Raw genomic sequence first — 21,530 nt, 5'->3', positions numbered from 1 at the left:
CTCATTCGGCAGCCGATTCCATTCCCTAATCGTTTTATGAAAGAAAGACATCCTAAACAATTCAATTTTCGTCGCTATTTCATGACCTTAATATCATGGTCAGCCCGCTTAGATTTGTAACAACGCTGTTGCAAATACTTTTCTCGTTAAACACGCATAGCTGAATAATAAATACAATGAAAAAAATTTACACGTAATTTCAATCAGCGCGTGAAGAGTAATTCCCAGTTTAGTGCTTGTTTTCAATTCAATTCAAATTAATTCAATTCATTTCATTTATTTCACCACATAACTAAATGGTGGAGCCCTTGGGCAATAAGCTGCTCGGTGCAGCCCAAGAGACCACAACAAGGTAGAGTAATGCAGATACATGATTGCACTATGACAAAAAAACAATATTATACGCAATATTATAAACAAGGAAAACACGGCTAGTGTATACCACAAAAAAGACTGACTCTACAGAACATATCATATACTGGACATATTATGTTCAAAAGCCGAATATCGCAGGAGACGTAATAATGCAATGAACGTCCGTATTAGATAAAAAGCACAATGTGGTGAAAAGGACAGACATTTGGCTTTTACTGTGCGTTTAGAAACTTGTCCCGCAAGTCGTTTCTTTTGGGCTTAGCGTCAAATTTATACTTGTTTAGGAGTGAGGAGAGGTTGTGTTTCAATGACTGCTTCCTATAATTTATTCGGAAACGAGGAACGTGCCAGTTTTTTGTGTTGTGTGTTTTAGGTACGACTGGTTCGTGGCGTTGTAGTGAAGCCGCGGCAATTAAAAGTCACGAAATGAATTATCCAAAGAGAAGTATGTACGGCAAATCCGCAAATCATATAATGAAAAGGCAGGAATTACCGACGCACTGGACTAAGACCAACGTGTGCCCGACACGAAACGAGAGGCAATGTTTTGCGCCCTTTCAAACTTATCTTTTTCTCGAGTAGCAGGAGGATCCCGAACCGTACACTCGTTTTCCAGAGTCGATCTCACATACGTCTTGTAAAGAATGATGCGGCATGACAAGGAAAAAGTGCTTGAATTTCGGAGAAAGAATCCGAGGGTTTTATATGCTTTAGCAGTGACATCATCGACATGACGGCGCCAGTTAAAATCAGTAGTGAAATACACACCTAAATATTTAAATTTCAATGCCTGTTCCAACGGCCTATTGTTAATAACGTATGAGCGCACATCAAAGTTTTTCTTTCTTGTAAAGTTGATGAGAACTGTTTTAGACAAATTCAAATTCATATTCCATTCAACACACCACTCCGAGATTCTATTCGGGTATTCCTGATATGTTTCATCATCGCGATCACAAGTGATAGCTCCAAAAAGAACGCAGTCACCCGCAAATATCCGCATTTGAGACTCAACACAGACCCTTGGGGAACACCGGAGCCAACTGGAACCGTTTGAGACTTAAAACTACAAACTACAAACTGCGCCATTAAAACTACAAACTGTTGACCTAAATATAGGTAATCCTTCACCCATGATATTACTTAAGGGCTAATATTGTAAAAGGCCATTTTTTAGTTAGTAAACAACCGGTCACAGTGCCAAATGGTTTTTAAAATCCAAAAACACACAGTCCACACACAGCCGCTTCTCCAGTACCACCGCCAGGTCATGCGCAAATTCAGTCCACTGCGTAGTATAGGAGAGGCCCCTACGAAAACCACGCTGACGAGGATTAAATAATCAATGTGTGTCCATATGTGATACTATACTGGTATACAAAATACGCTCCAGTGTTTTGCACGCAATTTAAGTTAATGATACTGGCCTATAAAGTGACACAATGTCACGAGGACCAGATCGGTGAATTGGTACAATGCTTGCAATCTTCCAGTCATCAGGAAGACGAGATTCATCGAGATTTTTCAAAAATAATCTAAGTACTGTGCAAACGGCTGAACATAAAGTCTACAGAATTTGTTTCGCAAGTCTTAGGACACCCAGCCTTAGCGACCTTCATATTCTGCAAGAAAGACTGAATGCCATTCATGCTGATAACGGCGTCATCCATAACACCAGTCTTTGCCTGGAAAGCCGAGGTATTAATATCATTATGATCGATTGCAGAGCTGAAAACGGAGCTAAAAAGCTAGTTAAAAAGCTGAGCTTTTTCTGCGTCATAACCAAAAAAGATGTTATCAGATACAAGGGATGGTAAAGCTACAGTGCCTCGTCCATTTCTCTTTACATCCTTCCAGGACTCTTTTGAATTAACTTTTAGTTTCGGCTCCATTGACACGATGAATGAATATTTCGCTGCTGTCATTGCACTTTTCATTCTTACCGTAGATTTCTTCCAGCTTCAACCACTTTTCACGAGTTGGCTTACGTTTGGATGTACTATAAGCTCGTTGCATCTTGCGTGTAAGACTACACGAACCTCCCGAGAAAACGAACATTTCCTCACCCAAACGGAACACCACACAAACACCGCGAGTATTCTGTGCATTTTATGCAAGCTAACTCTTAACAAGAATAGCGCTTGGAATAGCACACTTTTGCAACAATCAAAAATTGCATACCGTAGAACACGCAGATATTGACCAATCAAGGCCATTTCACTTCGCTGTTCCCGTTCGTACACGTTCACATTAATCAGTGGAGTAATCCTTCGGGATCTTGTAATGTTGAAGTGGTACTCCGAGGCACTTCGCGATATAAGGGACTATGAAATATTTTCTTAAAGTGGAGGAGGGTTGCTCCAAACTCCTTTCCAGACTCCGCAAGATTTCTCCCAGTGGACTTTGCTGCCAGTCTGCCTAAAAAACCGAGTAACACCTTTTATGTTTTCCAAAACACTCTCATTATCATGACAGAAAACAGCTTTGTCGCCTGCGTACGACATCTCCACTCCACATTCCATAAGTCTAAAGCCTCGGGTCCTTTCATTCTGAATGACTTTTAAACTGGCTCCATGCAGATGGAAAACCATTAAGGATAAAAAGGACATCCATGCCTGACACCCGACCTTATCTAAGGTTTCTGTGACCCCTTTATTTACTATGATGCTAGTGTAGCAATTTACATAGGCCATCTGAACTGCCTCTAATATAACTTAGCCCACATTGGCATAATCCCGTATTAAAAAAAAGATTTCCTGCCTAATCCGATCGAAAGCCTTTTCGCGATCTCGTTGCAGTATTGCGACGGTATACGCTCAAATGCATCGCTGCACTTCAAATTGTTCCTAGCTACGTGAATATTTGTAAACATCCTTCGTCGCGCAATGTCACAAGTCTAATGCGGCCCTACAACTATGCTATCACCGAAACCGATCACACCACGTGTTTAACTGCCACCTTCTTGCGCTGTACATCGCATGTCGCCATCTTCATTCTTATCCACCCGTGCACATGGAATCCAGAATGCAATCTTCAGCTGTGTGACGGGGTCCGAAAATTTTATCGTGCATACCACTAAGGTCCCCAATCACCGATTTCGCCGATGTTTGCCTGAGGCCTCACCTCGCAACCCTAGCCTGGAACTGAAAGCGAAATGAAATGCGAAGTTGCAGAGGACATACTTCGCATTTTGCCAAGCAAGCAAAATTGGATGTATTTTTTTCTTCTCTCTTGCTTTTACGCCTTTGCCGTAGCCTTCAAACAGTTGCGTGCAGTGTTTCACCATGAAGAACCCGGTATTCTTTAGGCCGCGCGCAACACGTCACGCAGCTACGTCTATCCGCGCTCGGGGATGAACCGACCGCCCTCACATCTGCCGTAGAAGAAAAGAAAGTGGTGAAATGCGGTTTACTGAGAGTTGGTGCACACTGAAGGAAGACCGAAAGCTCTAAAACGATATGATAGTCTACAGTTTTTTCTTATTTGTGCATTACGGCGTTTTCCGCGCAGTTCAATGTGCAGGCACTGAAAAGGGGGGGGGGGGGGGGGGCGTGAGCATTTGCGATACCGCGGCGCTCGACTAGTTATCTGCTTTGGCACCTCTATGCCAGCGCTGCATCTCCGTGGCGCAGCTCACCTCTTTCAACGTAGCGGCCCATAATGGCCGTTTGCATCGCCTCGGTGACCCGTTGGAAGCAGGCCTCTGAGACCCCCTGGAAAGGCGTGTACCGCGGTGGCTGGCCCAGCGCGGCGGGCAGCAGCCGTCGTAACAGGCTCCAGGCGAGTAGGATGCGTGCGCCCCACGTGTTTACGAGGGCCTGGTGCTGAAGCCGGCCCGCGGGTGGCCGCACCAGCAAGCGGCTTTGAGGCCCGTACGCTCCGCCAGTGTGCCGCGACACCGCCTCCGCCCAGTGGTCTGCGATGCAACATTGCTCTTGTTACTGCTATCGCGTCACGCACTTAAGGCGGAACTTTTTTGCCTAAACTTTCTTCCTCCGATTTTGCTTAAAGGGTGGAATAGCCGGCTGCAGTAACCGATCTTGTGTACCGAGGTAAATAGCGGTGCGGTGCTGCGCGGCCAGTGACACCGACGACGACTCCGTTTTGTCGAGAGATGTGGATTGCGGCTATGGTTCACTGTCATAGTGGGTAACTGCTACTCTGCTTGCAGTGTGTTGGCACAGCGTGGTGAAACGAGACAGATGTTCAGCCGTGGAATGGCGAGTACATCTATGTTCTCTCGACGAAAAGCATTTTTCTTCTCTAATGCTAGAAGAAGATAACTAGCCCTCAATGAGTAACAAAGAGGTTTATCTGCTGTGGTACGTAAGGTTTACGTCCTATATCATGTTTTTAGGGTGATTTTAGTTATGCACAATTTTGCAAATACGTACGCTTAGGCAAACAGAGTCCAGGTGTGCAGCGAGTGGTCAGAGACTACTTAGGTTATTGGGATCTCCGGATATGAATTATATAGGCTTACAGAAACGGAGTAACTACTTAATAGCATCCACCCAAGTGGAACCACACGGCTACAAAGGAAACATCGTAGTTGAATATAAAGGTGTTGGGGGTTCGAATTCAAAATTATAGTGTCACCAGGCCAGTGTCGCGAATCTGTAACGCGTCCCCGACTGCCGAAGGGGAACGCTATTGTGTGCAGGTTAGAACGAAGCAACACAGTTCAGACAAAACGCAACGAACCCGTATTTATAATTTAAAGGAAAAGAGCCGATACAAAACGAGAACAACACACACACACTCAACACGCGTACAAGACTACAGAATAAAGGAATGGGTTCACCAGGTATAAAGCATGCCAGGTGAAGCGGGGATGCCTTGCAGACACGACGGACGCGGGTTGATGGACTGTGACACGTCGCTAGCGTTGCGTCGAAGGAAGCGGCAGAAGAGAGCGAGGTGGTAGTAGGAGCGAAGAGGACTGTATACGAAGACGCCGGTGGACTCACGTCGGCCGCCCGAAGAACTTGGCAACAGGAAAAGCGTAGCCAGAGCTCTTCGACGGCATCCCGAAGCGCCGTAGGCTTATGCAGGCTATCCAAGAGACCGTCTCGGCAGCATGGACACACATTCCATCGATTGCTATCTCAAAATTTGCAAGGGACGCTGGAGACTTGCGTCGGTGATCCAAGGAAGGTCCTGGGCAAAACGGACCCAGCGTCTGACGGCTGCCACCTCCACGCTTGAATGACCCGATCTCCGCCGCGCTGTCTCCCTTCACACCTCGGGTTTCTGACACATCAGCTCTCCGCTTCTCGTGCTCGCCACGCTCTTTGTCGCCGTCGCCTCGCACACACCATTCGCGCGCGCAACGCTGTGCTGGCACACGCAGCGCTCTGCTGTCTGATGCGCCACCGTCGACGCACAGCATTCAAAGATCCCCCAACGATTTCGTGTGCACATGACATATGCCCGCGCTTCGGAAACGTTTTTTCAAATGAAAAAAAACTGGCGTTGGTGCACACGACATTCCTGTTCCTGTGGTACAAAAGCAAGTTAGACGCTGCCGAAGTCAGCGAAGGCACCTTACACAGTGATACATGGAGGCACATGGAAACATGCACAGAGGGAACATGGGGTTAAACATTAGACATTTGGCAAACGAAGAAGAAAAACAACCCACAAACGCAACCCTGGGCATTCAGGCGTCTATTTTAACGAGGTGGCTGATTTATTGGCAAGGTCAGCTCTCAGCGCACCTGTAATATATCCCGTCCCTCACCTCATTCTGTTAGCAGCTTCACGTTTCCAGCGGTTCCAACATATTTCAGCCACTTTGAGTGATCCGTTGCTGAATACCGTGGACTTTCAACACCTAAAGTACCCATGGAATATCCGGTGGTGTAAGTCAAGGCTTTGTGAAGTGTCCATGACGCTCCTGCGATGTAGAATCCCTCACTTAAACTTGTACTTATGCAGGTGCGGGTTCGCTGCGACAAACCTTTGTGTATCATGTGGGCAAGTTGAATCAATCGATCATTTTCTCCTCTCTTGCCGGCGGTTCGCGGTTCAGAGAAAGCAATATCTGGAGGTTCCTTTTTCGAGACTAGGACTGCCTCTGTCTCTTACAGTTCTTCTATCGTTCGGTGCGAGTGCCAAGGGATTCCCGTTAAGCAGTGTATGCGGCTACCTTCACGATTACATAAGTGCAACTAATCGATTATCCTGTTAGCTATACACAAAATTCTTTCGCATGTCCAAAAAGGCTAGATTGATTCTATTCCGGATGACTCATACCTCTTGAATTCATTTTATTTTTCCCAATTTTTTTTTATCTTGATTCAGTCTTCTGACGTTTCCTTCCCCGCGCAAATGCTTCATTGGCATTCTACCCTATACCTTGGCCAATCCCCCCACGTGGGTATGTGCCATATTACTTGAGGAGAAGAAGAAGAAGAAGAAGAAGAACCCTATGCGTTTGCACAGGTAACCATTGCAAACACGCCGGATAATAGCACTGTATATTGGGCATAATCCACTGGTAATTCAGAAACGACTCATGCAATCGGAGCCTACGTTTTCGGAGCCCTTGATGTACTCTATACGAAAGGTATACTCTTGTAATGTTGAGCTCCAATGCAGTACGCTGCTGTTCAAGTGCTTTCCCTTTCCTAAATATTGCAAGGGTTGGTGGTCAGTCCATGACGTCCCGTACAGGGATATGTTGAATATCTCAACAGCCCAGACTATCGCCAAACACTCGCGTTCAAATGCTGAGTAGCGAGATTCGCGAGGCAACAACTGTCGACTCACATACGATACCGGGTGGAGAACTCCATTATGGTCCTGCAGGAGAACGGCGCCTACGCTCACCTCTGAAGCATCTGTGCAAAACACGAACCGCTTACTGATAATTGGAGCTTTAATACGGGCCTGAAAGTGAACGCGTTCTCGAGCTGGTCAAAAGCGGCTTGCCGCTGTGGTGTCCAAGAGACAAGGTTGCGTTCATTTTTGCATGTAAACTCAACGAGCGGATGGCCTTTGTCGGAATAGCCACGGATGAAATCGCGATAGTATGCGGCAAGCCCTAAGAAGGAACGAACTTGCTTCTTCGTCTTTGGAACCGTTACGTTGACAAGCTTTACCACCACCGTTTTCTATCTCGATAAAACTTTCTGCCATGGTTGGTGAATCTATCTTTGGCAGAGCCACGGCGTCGGGATACCGCGCGGCAAAATTGACGAGAGTGAGAATATATCTATTACCTTTCATCGATGTGGGCGACAGTGAGCCAACAATATCGACAGCGACCCGATAAAATGGAGTGTCGATAAGAGGCATGCGTCCCAGCGCAGCTTTCCCTACTTTGCTATTCGGACACGTCCTTTGGCCGGTGTCCCAGGACCGGACATACCTTTTAATCACCTCCTGAGCTCCTGACCAGTTGAATTCTTCCAGAACTCGATCTGTAGTCTTCTAAGTGCCCTGATGCCCGGCCAACGGGCTGTCGTGGGCAACGTTTAATACCTGCGATCTGCAACACTTGGGAAGTACTACCTGTCGAGCCTCTCTGCGAGAGGCGAGATGATAGAGGTGGTACAGCAAACCTTTTCAACAGAATACGAGTGCGAAGTGCCTTGCTTGCCACTGAACGCCTTTCCCACTTTCACCCAACACGCCTTCAATGACTCATCGTCTCTTTGCTCTGCTTCTAACATTTCTTTGGTGAGCCTGATGGGACCAGCGTTTAAAGCAGTATTTTCCTTCCTTCGGCCGGAAACTTCCTTTCCAGCCAACACCAGTTTTGGGCCCTCGTCCTCACAGTTTTCATTGGCAACCACGTCATTGACTATGTCAAGACATAATTTAGCAACGCCCTCCAATTTCTTCCGATTAAGATCTGGATTTGACGCCTCACTGGCCTCTGGTATATTTCCAATTATGACACCGTACACTGGTGTCTCCATGCCCTTTACCAGGGCCGTGCCAGTGAAATAAGGGGAAGCGATATAGACTTACGCCTCGGGCACTTTCAGACTAGTCATCAACAAGCAACACTATAGACCTTGAGCCGGTCAGAGCTGAGTCAGAAACTACGGCTCTCCGCACCACCACTGTATTGCTTCCCGTGTCCCGTAAAACAAATAGGGGTAGGCCTCGGAGCTCGCCCTGTAGTACAGGCGTGTGTTGGGCGCCTGCAGACTTTTGCCGGACAAGTCCGACCGCCACCTTATCCTCCGCTGGTTCAAGCCCATCTGCGGTTGTGGACACAGTTTCAGGTGCAACGCTCTCTGGCTGAATACAACTGGACGATTGCTTCTGGTTTTCGTGCTTCTTTGAGCAGCGACTTACAAATGCCCTGCTTTTCGGCAATAGACGCAATAAAGCTGTTCTGGCTGAGAGCGACAGTCAGCCGCCTTAAGTTCAGGTCGGTTACAAATGAGGCACCTTCTTGACTCTCTACTCGATGGTGCGTCCTTCTCTCTCGGAATGCCCACCTCGAACGATTCTTGGCAAGAAGACGAGTTTCTTTGCCGCTGGGCTTCTAGAAAGTTGTCTGCTACCTCAGGCATTTTGCCCAGCGTCTTGCAACTCGCTTTCTCGAAGACAAATCGCCAGACGAATATGACAGTTCCTCAATAACTGTTCGGCTGTCACCACTTCGCACACTTTTGCGTGCGCTCCCAGACACCCTTAAAGTGTGGGGGGAGGGGGGGGGAGGCGGTAGCGGTCTCGGTCACAAAGGAGATGCCCTCGACCCAGCGTGGCAAGCTCAGCCGGAGACCAGCTACCAAGTGACAAGGGGGTTGGTCGTTTGATGCCCAGCTTTCGCCGGTCGCAAGCCAGAGAATGGGTCGGAGCCTATGTGGTCACTGCGTCCAGCCGGCGGGGAAGGCCAGCTTCCGTGCCAGCTACACGCAGGCGTTATTCAAGTACGCAACACGTTTCCCCAACCCGTGGCGCAGAGTCGCAGCCACGGCAGGTTCGGTCGTAATAGGCAATGGCAGGGCACGCTAGGAAATACTTTATTATCCTAACGCGAGGTAAAGCACACCGCGGAAGAATGTTCTATCCGTAAAATAGATGTTCAGCAGCTCACCAGGTCGTTGACGTCGACTGGCGTTGGTGTTCGGGGGCCGGCGGGCAGCGAAAGGGGTCCGTGGGGCACTTAGGTCAGGTCCGGCAGCGAGAGTCTCTTCCAGCCGCGCGTTCCCCTCTCTTATCCCCTCGGTCATTGCCTCCCTAGCAGCAAATCGTTGCCGTCAAGCTTAGGCATGCCACCCTCTCCGCCGAAGGCAGCGCGCTGCCGTGACGTCACGTCAGTGCTGGGGCGGAAATGAGCAGAGTCGCAGGGGTGCCTTCTCTCCACATTCCTGGTGGCCAGCGCGCACGTGTAAGTCACGGTCGCCGCTGGCGCGGGGGACGAGGAGGGGATAACAGCGTATTCCACAAACCAAAGGTTCACAAAACAAAACACAGTTTATACAGCGATGAGACGATACAGAGGATTTCACAATCACTCGTACGAGCAGATACAAAGTGATTTACAAATACATTGCAACTCGTGCAAAGCAAAACCCGAGAGATTACAATGCTACAGAATCTGCATATAGAGTGCACTAACACAGAGAGATACAAATAAAACACAATTTGTTCACCGGGCACTGCGACAGTCCGACGACCTGAGGAACACGACGGGACCGATCCGCAGGTTGGCGCATGTTGCCTCGCAGGTCCGTGGCTGGGCGAGTAGTGTTCTGCCGGGAGTCGAGCAGGCGCGCTTCTGAGAAGCTTAAACGGCGGCTCGGGCTGACAGACAGTGGTTACAGCCCCTCATTTATAGACGCGGTCCGCGTCTGTTTGTTCTTCGCGCCAAGGCAGACACGCACATACACGCAGTATGAACTGCACAATTCCCTTCTCGCGCCGGGCGCGCGACACCATTGGTCGAGCGCGGAAACCGCCTTCGAGAAGATTATGGGTCCTTTTTGCGATGCGAAGACGCTGTCGCGAGAGCGAAGGGGAGAGGACATCACTTTAGCGCGGTCAAAATTACGCCCTCTCCGTCGACGATGAGTAGAAACTACTCGGACATTCTAGAGAAATCAACGCCGCGCGTGGCCATGTTTCCTTCGGCGCCGCGCCGGCTAGCTGAGTGGAAAGGTCAGCAGCGCACGCAAAGTTACGCGCTCTACGCGGATCCTTCCCCGCTGCTTTTTTGTTTTATTTTACCGCTTGCGGGCGCGAATGTTTATACGCAGCGCAGTTTTTTTGAATATGCGCAGAATTTTGTTACATCGGCCATCACCAAGTCACGTAAATCATTATTGTATGGTGTGGCCGTTCCCGACATCTCAACCCATCGATCGAAAATACTGAGCAAGGGTACAGCGTATTGCTTGCCCGTTTCTTTATCTAGGGGCTTCCTTTCACGAAGCCTTTCGCGATAACCCTCTGCTGTGAAACGAAAATGTTGGAGGAAGGCTAATTTTGCCTTATCGTAATGCATTGAATCTGCCGGGCCAATCGACCAAACCCTCAGAGAGCCTCCCCAGTCAAAGACATACTGAGAGCTATAGCCCATTTTTCCTTGGGTCAGCTGTGCAATTCTGCGATACGCTCAAAACGATTGAAATATGCATGTAAGTAATCCCTGCGATCGTCGAAAGGCGCGATCAATTTGTCTTGGCTAACTGCTGCTGAGAGCCCCGATGCGGGTTCTCGATTACCCCGACCAGCTTCTGCTAGCCTTAATTGGAGTTGCAGTTTACGCTGCGGAGGCTCTGCTAGCGACTTTGCATGCTCGCGTCCGGCTTCTGCTTGCGCCTTGGCAAGCTCGCGTTCGGCCTTTGCTTGGTCCTTGGCATGCTCGCGTTTGGCTTGCGCTGTGCGCTCCTCAGCCTCTGTTTGCGCCTTTTCATGCTCGCGTTGAACCTCCCGTTCGGATGCACGTGCTGAACGTTCTTTCACTTGCACAGCAGCCACCCATGTGTGCATTTTGGCGCCTTTCAACCCCAGCTCTTTCCCTAATTCAATTAATTCCTTTAGCGTGCTCACCGTTTCCCTTTACAGACCCATAAAAGGGGGAAAAAACCACGGCTTCGTCCTGTCGCGCGGACGCCAAACTGCGGCGAATTGGTAGCGCGTTCCCAACTTTCCGAGGGGGAACGCTATCGCGTGCCGATTCGAACAAGAGGAGAACTGAAAAAAGAGTACAAAGGAAACAAAACGAAGCCGTATTTATATTTTAGAGGAAAGGGGGCGAATAAGAAATAGACACGAAAGCAAGAACACACACTCAACACGCGTACAACACTACACAATAAAAGAAAAGACTTCACCAGGTACTGCGCGTTCCAGGTGAACCGGGGATGCCTTGCAGACAGAGCGGACTCGGGTGCTTGTAGTGCGACGCGTTGCTGGCGATGCGTCGAAGGAAGCGACAGAAGGGAGTCAGGTGGTATTAGGAGCGGAGAGCAACACAGGGAGACGCCGGTGGTCTCCCGTCAAGAGCCCGAAGAACTTGGCAGCAGCAGGGAAAACGTAGCCAGGTCCCGTCGACAGCGTGGCCAAACGCCAGAGGCTTAAAGCAGGCTATCCAAGAGTGCCTAATTTAAGCAGTACGGACCCTCAGTCCATCGGCTGCAACTTCCACATTTGCAAAGAACGCAGGAGGCTTGCGTCGGTGATCCAAGGGAGGTCACGGCAGCACGGACCCCACGTCCGACGGCTGCCACCTCCAAGCTGGAATAACCCGAGCTCTGCTGCGCTGTCTTCCTTTACAGCTCGGTTTTCCGACACGTCAGCTCTCCGCTCCTCGTGCTCACCTCGCTCTTTGTCGCCGCTGCCTCGCACGCACCCTCCACACGCGCTGTCGGAGACAAAAGAGTTGAGACGGCGCCGTGCGGTGCGCGATGTTATCGGCCAACGAACCCAGGACGACGGGAGTGCTGTGTGTGTGTGCACGTGTATGTGTGTGCGCGCGGGCGGACCAAGGCGGCGGGCGCCCGGATGGGGATCCCACGGCCTTCTCTGAACGGCCCTGAACCGGGCGGCGGTCTGCGGGGTCATCGGGCGGCTCGTTTGCCTGTCGCCGCTTTCCAGGAACATCGCTGGAAAGGAGAAAAAGGAGGACTCGGCCCGGCACCGGGACAGTGGTTGTGCGGGACGCTGAACGGAAAGGCCATGTTTCCAACCTCTTCTGTAAAGTTCTCTTTTACCATTCGGCCAATTAAACAAGTTAAGTTTTACCGGATTATCTTTCTTCCTTGTGACCGGAAATATCGAACGCGTACGTGGAGCACGTATTCATTCATGTACAACAAGTTTGGTGCCGAAACCCGGGACTTCTGCTGTGGATTTGTGAGATCATCGCTACATCGCCGCAACGCTCACGATCAACGCATCCACTTCACGTAAGTCTCGGCAACGACGAATATCGACGTCATCAATCCGGTAAACTAATTGGCTAAACGAACTGTAGAAAAGAATGGAGCGCCTTTTAAAGAAATGAAGAGTATTACGCTCGCAAATTACGAAGCTTACCAACGAAACTGAGGAGCGACAAGCGTCCCTCAAAAGTACAGAAGCTGTATCGTTTCACGCTCGACTCATTAAGCTGCAGCAACAGCTAGAGCACGTCAACGAAGAAGTTGAACCATTGGTACCGGAAGAAGATGCTGAAAACGAATATCGGCAAGTGTACGATTATCAAAACCGTATTACATCGTGCCTTGCTGCACTGCAACTTCGAGTCGACAGTGGTTCGCCAGCAACGCAGGCTGCCGTGAATTCGGCGGGCAGTGGCACTGCCATCCAAACAACCACGCCAGCCCCCATAACGACCACGTCGGTGAAGACGAGAGTAAAGCTGCCGAAAATTGAACTGATCAAATTCGCCGGGCGGCGCTCGGACTGGCAAGCCTTTTGGGAAGTGTTTGAGCAGGTAGTGGATAAAAACGAAGACTTGACTGACGCAGACAGGTTTCACTACCTGCGAGCATCGGTGACAGGTGATGCGGCTGCTGCGCTGGCGGGCCTCCCATCGACGTCACGATGTTACAACGACGCTATCCAACTCTTGAGGAAGCGGTTTGTAAACGAAGAACTTCTTGTGCAAGAACATCTCAAGAGTCTAATTGATTTGAAGCCGGTGAGTTCTTCAGAAGATGTCCGTGGCCTTCGCCGTCTCTACGACACCTTGGCGGCGCACATCAGAGGACTCGAAGCGCTCGGACGGAAGTTGGACACCTTCAGTTCGATGCTACTTCCGATTGCACAACGAGCAATGCCATGGGACATTCTGCTAGACTTCAACCGAAGGTGCGTTGTCGACACCGACCGTCTCGCCAGCGAGCAACAAGGCTCCGTCTCCGATGCCTCATCGCACACCACGGACGAGACTGGAAAAGGTACCGTCTCTTCATTTTCTAAGTTACTCTCCTTTTTGAGAGTAGAGGTCGAAAGCAGAGAGAACTTGGCTGCACTGCAAGGCGTGGCATGGACCTCTGTCAACAACCTAAAGAAGGCACTAAAGAGAGTCACAAGCAGCTTCGTAAAACGCATGACAAGCTTGTCCGATCCGCATCGATGTTGCATCAGAGCTCGAGTCCGCTGACCTGCTTCTTCTGTGACTCTAACGATCACCAAACGCGCAACTGCGACCCCTCAAAAGGTCTAGAGGAGAAGAAACGACTTTTGCTGTCGTCCGGCCGTTGCTTTAGGTGCACGAGAACTGGACATCGGTCACGAGCATGCCGCGTAAACCTGCAGTGCAACAAATGCCGCAAGAAGCATGCCAGCACGATGTGCGACCCGACGTACTCAAGTAACAGGCCACCCGAAGCGAACCGAACAGTGACCAATGCACAAATAAGCCTCGAAGCTACGACCACGGGAGACAGCTCCGCTCTCAAAAGAACAGTTTTGTTACAGATCGCGACTGCGTTGTGTAGTGGAGAAACTTCCAACGCGCAGGTGCGAGTCCTGTTCGACGGAGAAAGTCAACGCTCCTACATCGCCTCTGACACCTCACGGAAAATGGGATGCACGCTTCTCTGGCATGAAAGGATGACTGTCGGTGCGTTTGGATGCCACCAAGAGGAACGCGACTTCCGAAGAGTGAGAGTTACGCTAAAGACGAGGCGCGGATGTGAGCGCGAGCTCGAAGTGCTGGAAACAGATGTCATTTGTGACCAACCGATACCCTCGCCACCGGGAACTGTACTGCAAAAGATGATATTCCTCGGGTACGAAGCAGCTGACTTGTCAACAGACAGCGTGCAGAAAAGGTTGAGCTGCTCATCGGGTAGGATCATTTATGGGACTTCACGACGGGCAGATGCGTCAAATTAGGAAAACGACTGAGGGCAGTGGAAACATCATCAATTGGGTGGACTGTTCAAGGACCTGTTGAGAGCGATATCGAGCAGACAAACTGCCTCCACACCGTGACACTGCGAACTTCAGTAATTGAAAGAGAAACAACTGATATTCTGACCAAATTTTGGACCTTAGGATCACTTGGGGTGAATGAGAGCGAAGACAACGAAAAACCATGTGAGGCCTTGGAGTTTTTTGAGGACAACATAAAGCGAGACGGTAATCGTTACGAAGTTGCGTTGCCTTGGAAATCCGAGATTTCACTCTAGGACAACAAGTAAATTGCGCTGAAGCGACTCAATCAGCTGGCCAACCGGCTCAGGAGGGCTCCTGACCTGCTCCAAGAGTATGATACGACCATTAGGCAGTGCGGCGTCTCCGGCATTGCAGAACGGGTAGAGGACGAGACCAGCCGCAACCACTGCGTTTATCACATGCCTCATCAAGCGGTCATTCGCGATTCCTGAAAACTGAGGGTCGTATTTGATGCTTCCTCCCGCGGAAAGAATTCCAAGTCTCAATGATAACTTAGAGACTAGACCCAATCTAACTGCAGACCTCGTGGGGCTCCTTCTTAATTTCCGCAAGTACCGAGTTGCACTTGTCGCTGACATCCAACAGGCCTTTCGGCAAATTGGAATCCGAGAACAAGACAGAGACGCCCTTCAATTTTTTTGGTTCCGAGAGACCCCTCAGCCCGGTTCTCCGTTGCCTTCCATTGAAACGTGGCGCATGAAGCGAGTTCCGTTTGGAACCACCGCGAGTCCATTCTTACTCTCCGCTACTCTTCAGCACCACCTGAAATCGTGCGAAGAAGGTTTTCCCCACACCGCGAGCCAGCTGCAGCAAGGCCTTTATGCAGATGACCTACTAACTGGTGCAGATGACGAAGAGGAGGCAGTGAAGCTATACACCTACGCCAATGCAATCTTCCACGCCGCCTCAATGAAGCTGCACAAGTGGTCGTCGAAGAACGAGAGGCTGCGCCAGCTATTTGGGCAAGACTGTAACGAAACCAAGCCTCTAGGATTTGTGTCCGGTGTACTCAAGGTATTAGGACTGGCATGGGACCACATTACAGGTCGCTTGACCTTTGCGTCTTACGTCACAGACGACACTGGTAAACCAGACACCACACGATCCATGCTACAAACTACAGCACGGATTTACGACCCGCAGGGATGGCTGTCACCCTTTATCGTGCGGGCCAAGATCTTGTTTCAGAATCCATGGCGACGAAACGTGGAGTGGGATGATCCCCTACCAAGTGATGTAGCCGAAAGATGGCTTACATGGCACGGTGAATTAAAACACCTCTCTGAAGTACAGGTGCCGCGGTACTATGGGGCGGACGTAAGCGGGCAGGCAACAAAGACGGATCTACACATCTTTGCAGACGCCAGTCCCGTGGCTTATGGGGCGGTCGCATACCTTACCATCGCCTCGGAGGACGGCCTAAATTCGACGGTCATGATGAGGAAATCGAGAGTGGCCCCCCTGAAAGAACTCACTCTAGCGAGGCTGGAACTCATGGCATGTTTGCTCGCTGCTCGACTATGCAGCTACATTCTAAGCACGATCGGACTGCACCCTGGTCGAGTAATTTTGTGGACCGACTCTGCGATCGCGCTTCACTGGATACGACAAGACGCGGGACGCTGGCAGCAGTTAGTGCGAAACCGTGTATGCGAGATTCAGCGCGTCACCGGCGGCTATGAATGGAGGCACTACCCAGGAAAAAAGAATCCTACGGACCTCCTGACACGCGACGTGTGGTAGACAGGGCCCCAGTGGCTCCTCAAACGTGATGGCGAGTGGCCACAGGGACTAGTGCAGAACACGTTCTCTGATGCGGAACTGGAGCTTAAACAGCCAACGAAGGCGCTGCCGGCCATGTCATCCCAAGTGCCATCCCTTTCATTAATGGCCATTCAGCGCTACAGCTCCTTCATCAGACTGATCGGAGTCACAGCTTGGGTGCTTCGATTCGTCTCAAGGATGAGACGACGCAACGATGAAGTCGGAGTTCTTACAGCCGAAGAGCTCGATCAGGCTGAAATATTTTGGATCCGCAACGAGCAGAGGGAAGGCTTTCACAGAGAGCTAAAAAGCGTTCATAACCAGCAAGCTTTCCTCGTCGACTCTCCACTCATAAATGCTTCTCTTATGGTGGACGACAAGGGAATCCTGAGAATTGATCGACGGCTACAACGTAGTCACCTGGACTATGACGCTAAGCATCCCGTCGTGATACCTAAGCAGAGCCACCTATCGAAGCTGCTTGCTCTTTACTGTCACCGCACAGTGCTGCACGGAGGGATACGTTGCACCTTAACGCAGCTCAGGGAAAGGTATTGGGTGATCGGAGCGAGGCAGCTGGTGAAGAGGACTCTAAAAGAATGTGTAACATGCCAACGGTTCAACGCACAACCAGCAAATCAAGCGACTGCTCCACTGCCTAAAGACCGCATAACCGAGGCCCAACCCTTTCACGAGACCGGTGTTGTTTTTGCCGGGCCACTCGTTGTCAAGGGGACCTCTCCAACCAAGTGCTATATAGCGCTGTTCACCTGCGCACTCGAGCCATCCATCTGGAACTGGTCAGCGATACGTCAGCGGGCTCATTCCTTCACGCATTTCGAAGATTCACCGCCAGACGAGGGCTTCCGAGCACCATCTACAGTGATAACGCTCTCACATTCAAGAAAGTGAACAAGGATTTGGGACGTCTCTGGGATGCGATGCGAAGTGGCCAGGTGCAAGAGTACATTGTAAGCGCTCGGGTTCAGCGGAAATTCATTGTAGAACGTGAACCCTGGTGGACTTCTACGAGTGTCTTGTCGGACTGACGAAGCAAGAGTTGAAGAAGACTCTCGGAAGAGGCTACCTTACACTTGAGGAAATGACAACTACGCTGACCGAAGTGGAAGCTGTACTGAATTCCCGCCCACTTACACACTTTTACACAGAGCCAAATGAACCGGAGCCCCTTTGCCCTGCTACGTTTCTTACCGGAAAACGACTGACCTCTCTACCTGTGCTACAACGAAAGGAAATCGCCGCTCTGACCTGTGACCACCTGCGACATATGATCTCGACTCGTGATAAAGCGTTGGAGAGGTTATGGAAGCGCTGGTGCTCTGAATATTTAAAGGAGTTGCAGCTGACACATTCCAAAGGCGTTCAACGTGGAAGACAAGTTGACATTCGCGATGTGGTCCTCTTAAAAGAAGATCTGCAGCCGCGCCAAATGTGGAAGCTTGGAATGATTGAAAGGGCTTTCACTGGAAGAGACAACAAGGCAAGAGCTTTTGAGGTGCGAATGCCAGGGGGGGCAAGACTTTGGCGGCCGATTCAACGTATATACCCTTTGGAACTCTCCGGCTAACAAATGACTTCTATCATTTGGGGGGAGTGTGTCGGAACCCGGGATCGAACCAGGGACCTTGTGTCGGAGACAAAAGAGTTGAGACGGCGCCGTGCGGTGCGCGATGTTATCGGCCAACGAACCCAGGACGGCGGGAGTGCTGTCTGCGTGTGCACGTGTATGTGTGTGCACGCGGGCTGACCAAGGCGGCGGGCGCCCGGAAGGGGATCCCACGGCCTTCTCTGAACGGCCCTGAACCGGGCGGCGGTCTCCGGGGTCATCGGGCGGCTCGTTTGCCTGTCGCCGCTTTCCAGGAACGGCGCCGGAAAGGAGAAAAAGGAGGACTCGGCCCGGCATCGGGACAGTGGTTGTGCGGGACGCTGAACGGAAAGGCCGTGTTTCCAACCTCTTCTGTAAAGTTTTCTTTTACCATTCGGCCAATTAAACAAGTTAAGTTTTACCGGATTATCTTTCTTCCTTGTGACCGGAAATATCGAATGCGTACGTGGAGCACGTATTCTTTCACGTACAACACGCGCTGTTGTGCTCGCGCTCACTTCCTGCAGTTCAGTTCGGCGAATTTGGACATGGGGAGTAGTAGTAGTAGTAGGAAACATTTATTCCAAAAAGTAGGATAGAGAGGCGAAAATATAGATTTTGGGTGGAGTCCTTATTTCAGGACCCCAATGTCCAGCGCAGTTGCTCTTGCTTGGGATATCAGCTTTCGCTGCGTGGCCAAGCCACAGCTGAGCAGGGCAGACTCCCACTGTTCCTCGGAGTGATGTTTGTCTAGTTCGGGGGGCTTGGGACCAGAGCAGCCCCATGTTACGGGATAGGTTGTTGGAATTCCGCCACACCAGGGGCAGATGCTGTCATATCTGTCGGGGAAGATGATGTGGTACTTGTGTAGGTTAGGAAAGGTGTTCGTCTGTAGTTGGCGCCATTCCCTCGCCTCTGCCGCCTTTAGCTTACGGTGTGGTGGGGGATAGACTTGTCTTTGTGTTCGGAGAAGGAGGAGGCGCTCGCCGTACGTAAAGGGAAGAGGGGTGAGGTCGGGGAGGTTAGTCGCTCGGTTATTATATCCTCGAGCTAGACTGTCCGCGGCCTCGTTTCCCTCGAGCCCCTCGTGCCCAGGAGTCCAAGTGATTTGGTGCTTGCATGTGGAATTTTGAACTTGTGGGGTAGTAGAATGGGAGCGACGGAGTGTAGAAGTCTGCCAGAGAGGAAGAGGCGACACGCGGACTGGGAGTCGGTAATAAGTTTTAACTCATTTCCCGTAGCATCACCGTAAAAACCACCGCGAAGGTGAATGAGCGCTCTGGAAGAAACGTGGCTGCAGGAACATCGGGTGCAGCGACGTTAATAGCGTCCCCACATGTTAGAACAGGTCATCGGGTGCAGCGACGATAATAGCGTCTCCACGTGCTCGTACCGGTCATCAGACGACGAAGTACAAGATCGGTGTTGCCCTTTTCAGTCACGCTGGCGTTGAACAATTGCCCGAGAGGTGCGCCTTCGACAGAGGTTCCGCGTTCCGGTCATTTGTACAAGATTTTTCAACCCCTGCTGGGAGACAGCCCGCATTCCTGTGTCACGCAGGCGCCTTCCGGTTCCACATGGGCGCAGTCCGGACCTACGTGCGCGCCGAACTGGAGGCCGCGTGTACGACAACATGACCGGGTCTTGTTCCCTTTCCCTCGACCGAGCTGCGAGAGAACATCAGGACCGCCCAGCCGTGGGTAGTACCATCAGTGCCATCGTGTGATTGGACATCATTCTTCGAACTGTATTCCCCAGCTAGGGATCTGGGGAATACGAAGAGTATTTAAAAAGCTGCTGGTTTGGTACCAGGGGAGAGCCCCCCTCTTGAGAGATACCCTTTGCTGGGAGAGACTTCCGACTGCTACGCAGATCTATTTACTGAGAAGCACTCTCAGTTTCCCGTACTTGTACATTATGTAAATAGTCTTTGTATAAAGTTTTCCAACTTTTCTTCCTCCGATCGTCCTCGTCTCTTCTCCGGCCCAGTCACGCTACCTGAATCCCAACAGCGCACACGCGCAACGCTGGGCTGTCCCGCGCACCTCTCCGCTGTCCCACGCACCACTGTCGGCGCACCGTGTTCACAAATCCTCCGAGGATATTTCGTGCACCTCACTATAAGACGATAGACGTAGACAGAACATGTGACGAAGGAGACGTAGACAGACAGCGCTGTGATGTCTGTTCTCTCTACGTCCTCTGTCTTATGCACTGTTTCCTAGCGAAAGCTGCGTTGTCCACGAACTCGCTGTTCAGCTGTGCTCGCATTCCCACCGTGGCCGCCCCGCACCACGCGACCAACCGCGTGACGGACCAGGTGACTAGCCACGGCGCTGCGCCGCCTGCAGCTCATCCGCACTACGTGACCGACCACGTGACGAACCACGCCGTATATGGCGGGAGCCACTGAAACCCCTCGCACACTCACAGAAAAAATAAAACCTGTGTCTAGACTAGAAATCGAACCTGGTCCTTTGAGGCGGAGATGCTACCACTCCGCCACAACGACGCATCTAGTTAATGCACTGATTTTATCTATAAACTCTGGCGAACCGGTTGTCGCCGCGCTTTCGCTACATATGTCCTTGTCTAACAGAGCTAGGCCATCTTTTCTCAAGATGCCACATTTTGATTTTCTAGAGGAGTGCGGTTGGCCGATAATATTTCTTGCCTAGGGGCTCTCGACGTAGCCCAGTCACCTGGCGGAAGCCACGTGTGGCTTCGACACGCAGCGGAAGCCCATGCCTATAAGCTCAGGACGATGGCGTAGAAAAGCACAAAGGCAGGGCCTAACAAACGCTTGCCCCTGTAGCCAGGCTGTGTGTTCCGTCCATTCAATGCAGGTAACCTGTATACGCATCGTTGCGAAATTTAGCTCGCATACGGACCCTTGTTAGAATAAAGCAAGCAACACTAACGCTGACTAGCACACATGGCTCATGTCATTTCGAGCACATTACTGGCGCGAATTCGGTCAAGGATGCACCAAAACGGACGGCCGCCTTAAATTAACGCTTTGGCCGGTGGCCAATGAACGGCACAGAAAACAAGAGTTGGAGTTATTTGCCCCGTTCAGATCAAGCGGTATTTATTCTCTGCTCTGGAATGAAGATACTAACCATTTGTCGCTTCCTCTATAGTCGGCAATCCAGGACTTCGGTGCGCCATGTCTTCGAGTGCCGGTTCTTCATTGTTGTAGCTCTCGACGACCTCAATTACTGCAGTAGTACGCGCGCAAACGGAAACAGCGTACGATCAGGAAAGCACACATTAAGAAATGCTACCGTGTGACAGGAAAGAATGGCACGGAAATAGTGCGGTCGCGCAGAACATGCTTAGTCTTATCTTGTACCCCATATCTTGAAACATGAAGTTGCAGGCATAAGGTTACTGTTGTCGCTGC

At 50.7% G+C, this 21,530-nt stretch overlaps 1 protein-coding gene across 2 annotated transcripts in view; it reads right to left on the bottom strand.

The window, feature by feature from the left end:
* LOC144119446 (neprilysin-1-like) overlaps window positions 1–21,530 on the bottom strand; it is a 611,912-nt gene that overhangs the window by 345,449 nt on the left and 244,933 nt on the right. For both annotated transcript variants that reach the window (XM_077652051.1, XM_077652052.1), the window contains 2 exons: window positions 21,247–21,345; window positions 4,013–4,291 (listed from right to left, as the gene is read on the bottom strand). In XM_077652051.1, coding sequence (XP_077508177.1) covers window positions 4,013–4,291; window positions 21,247–21,345 — 378 coding nt within the window. The remainder of the gene's footprint in view (window positions 1–4,012; window positions 4,292–21,246; window positions 21,346–21,530) is intronic.

The sequence above is a fragment of the Amblyomma americanum genome, chromosome 2 (genome assembly GCF_052857255.1).
Source record: "Amblyomma americanum isolate KBUSLIRL-KWMA chromosome 2, ASM5285725v1, whole genome shotgun sequence".
Classification (NCBI taxonomy): Eukaryota; Metazoa; Arthropoda; class Arachnida; order Ixodida; family Ixodidae; genus Amblyomma; species Amblyomma americanum.
The sequence above is the reverse complement of the archived record's forward strand: the minus strand, read 5'-3'. Positions and strand labels throughout refer to the sequence as shown.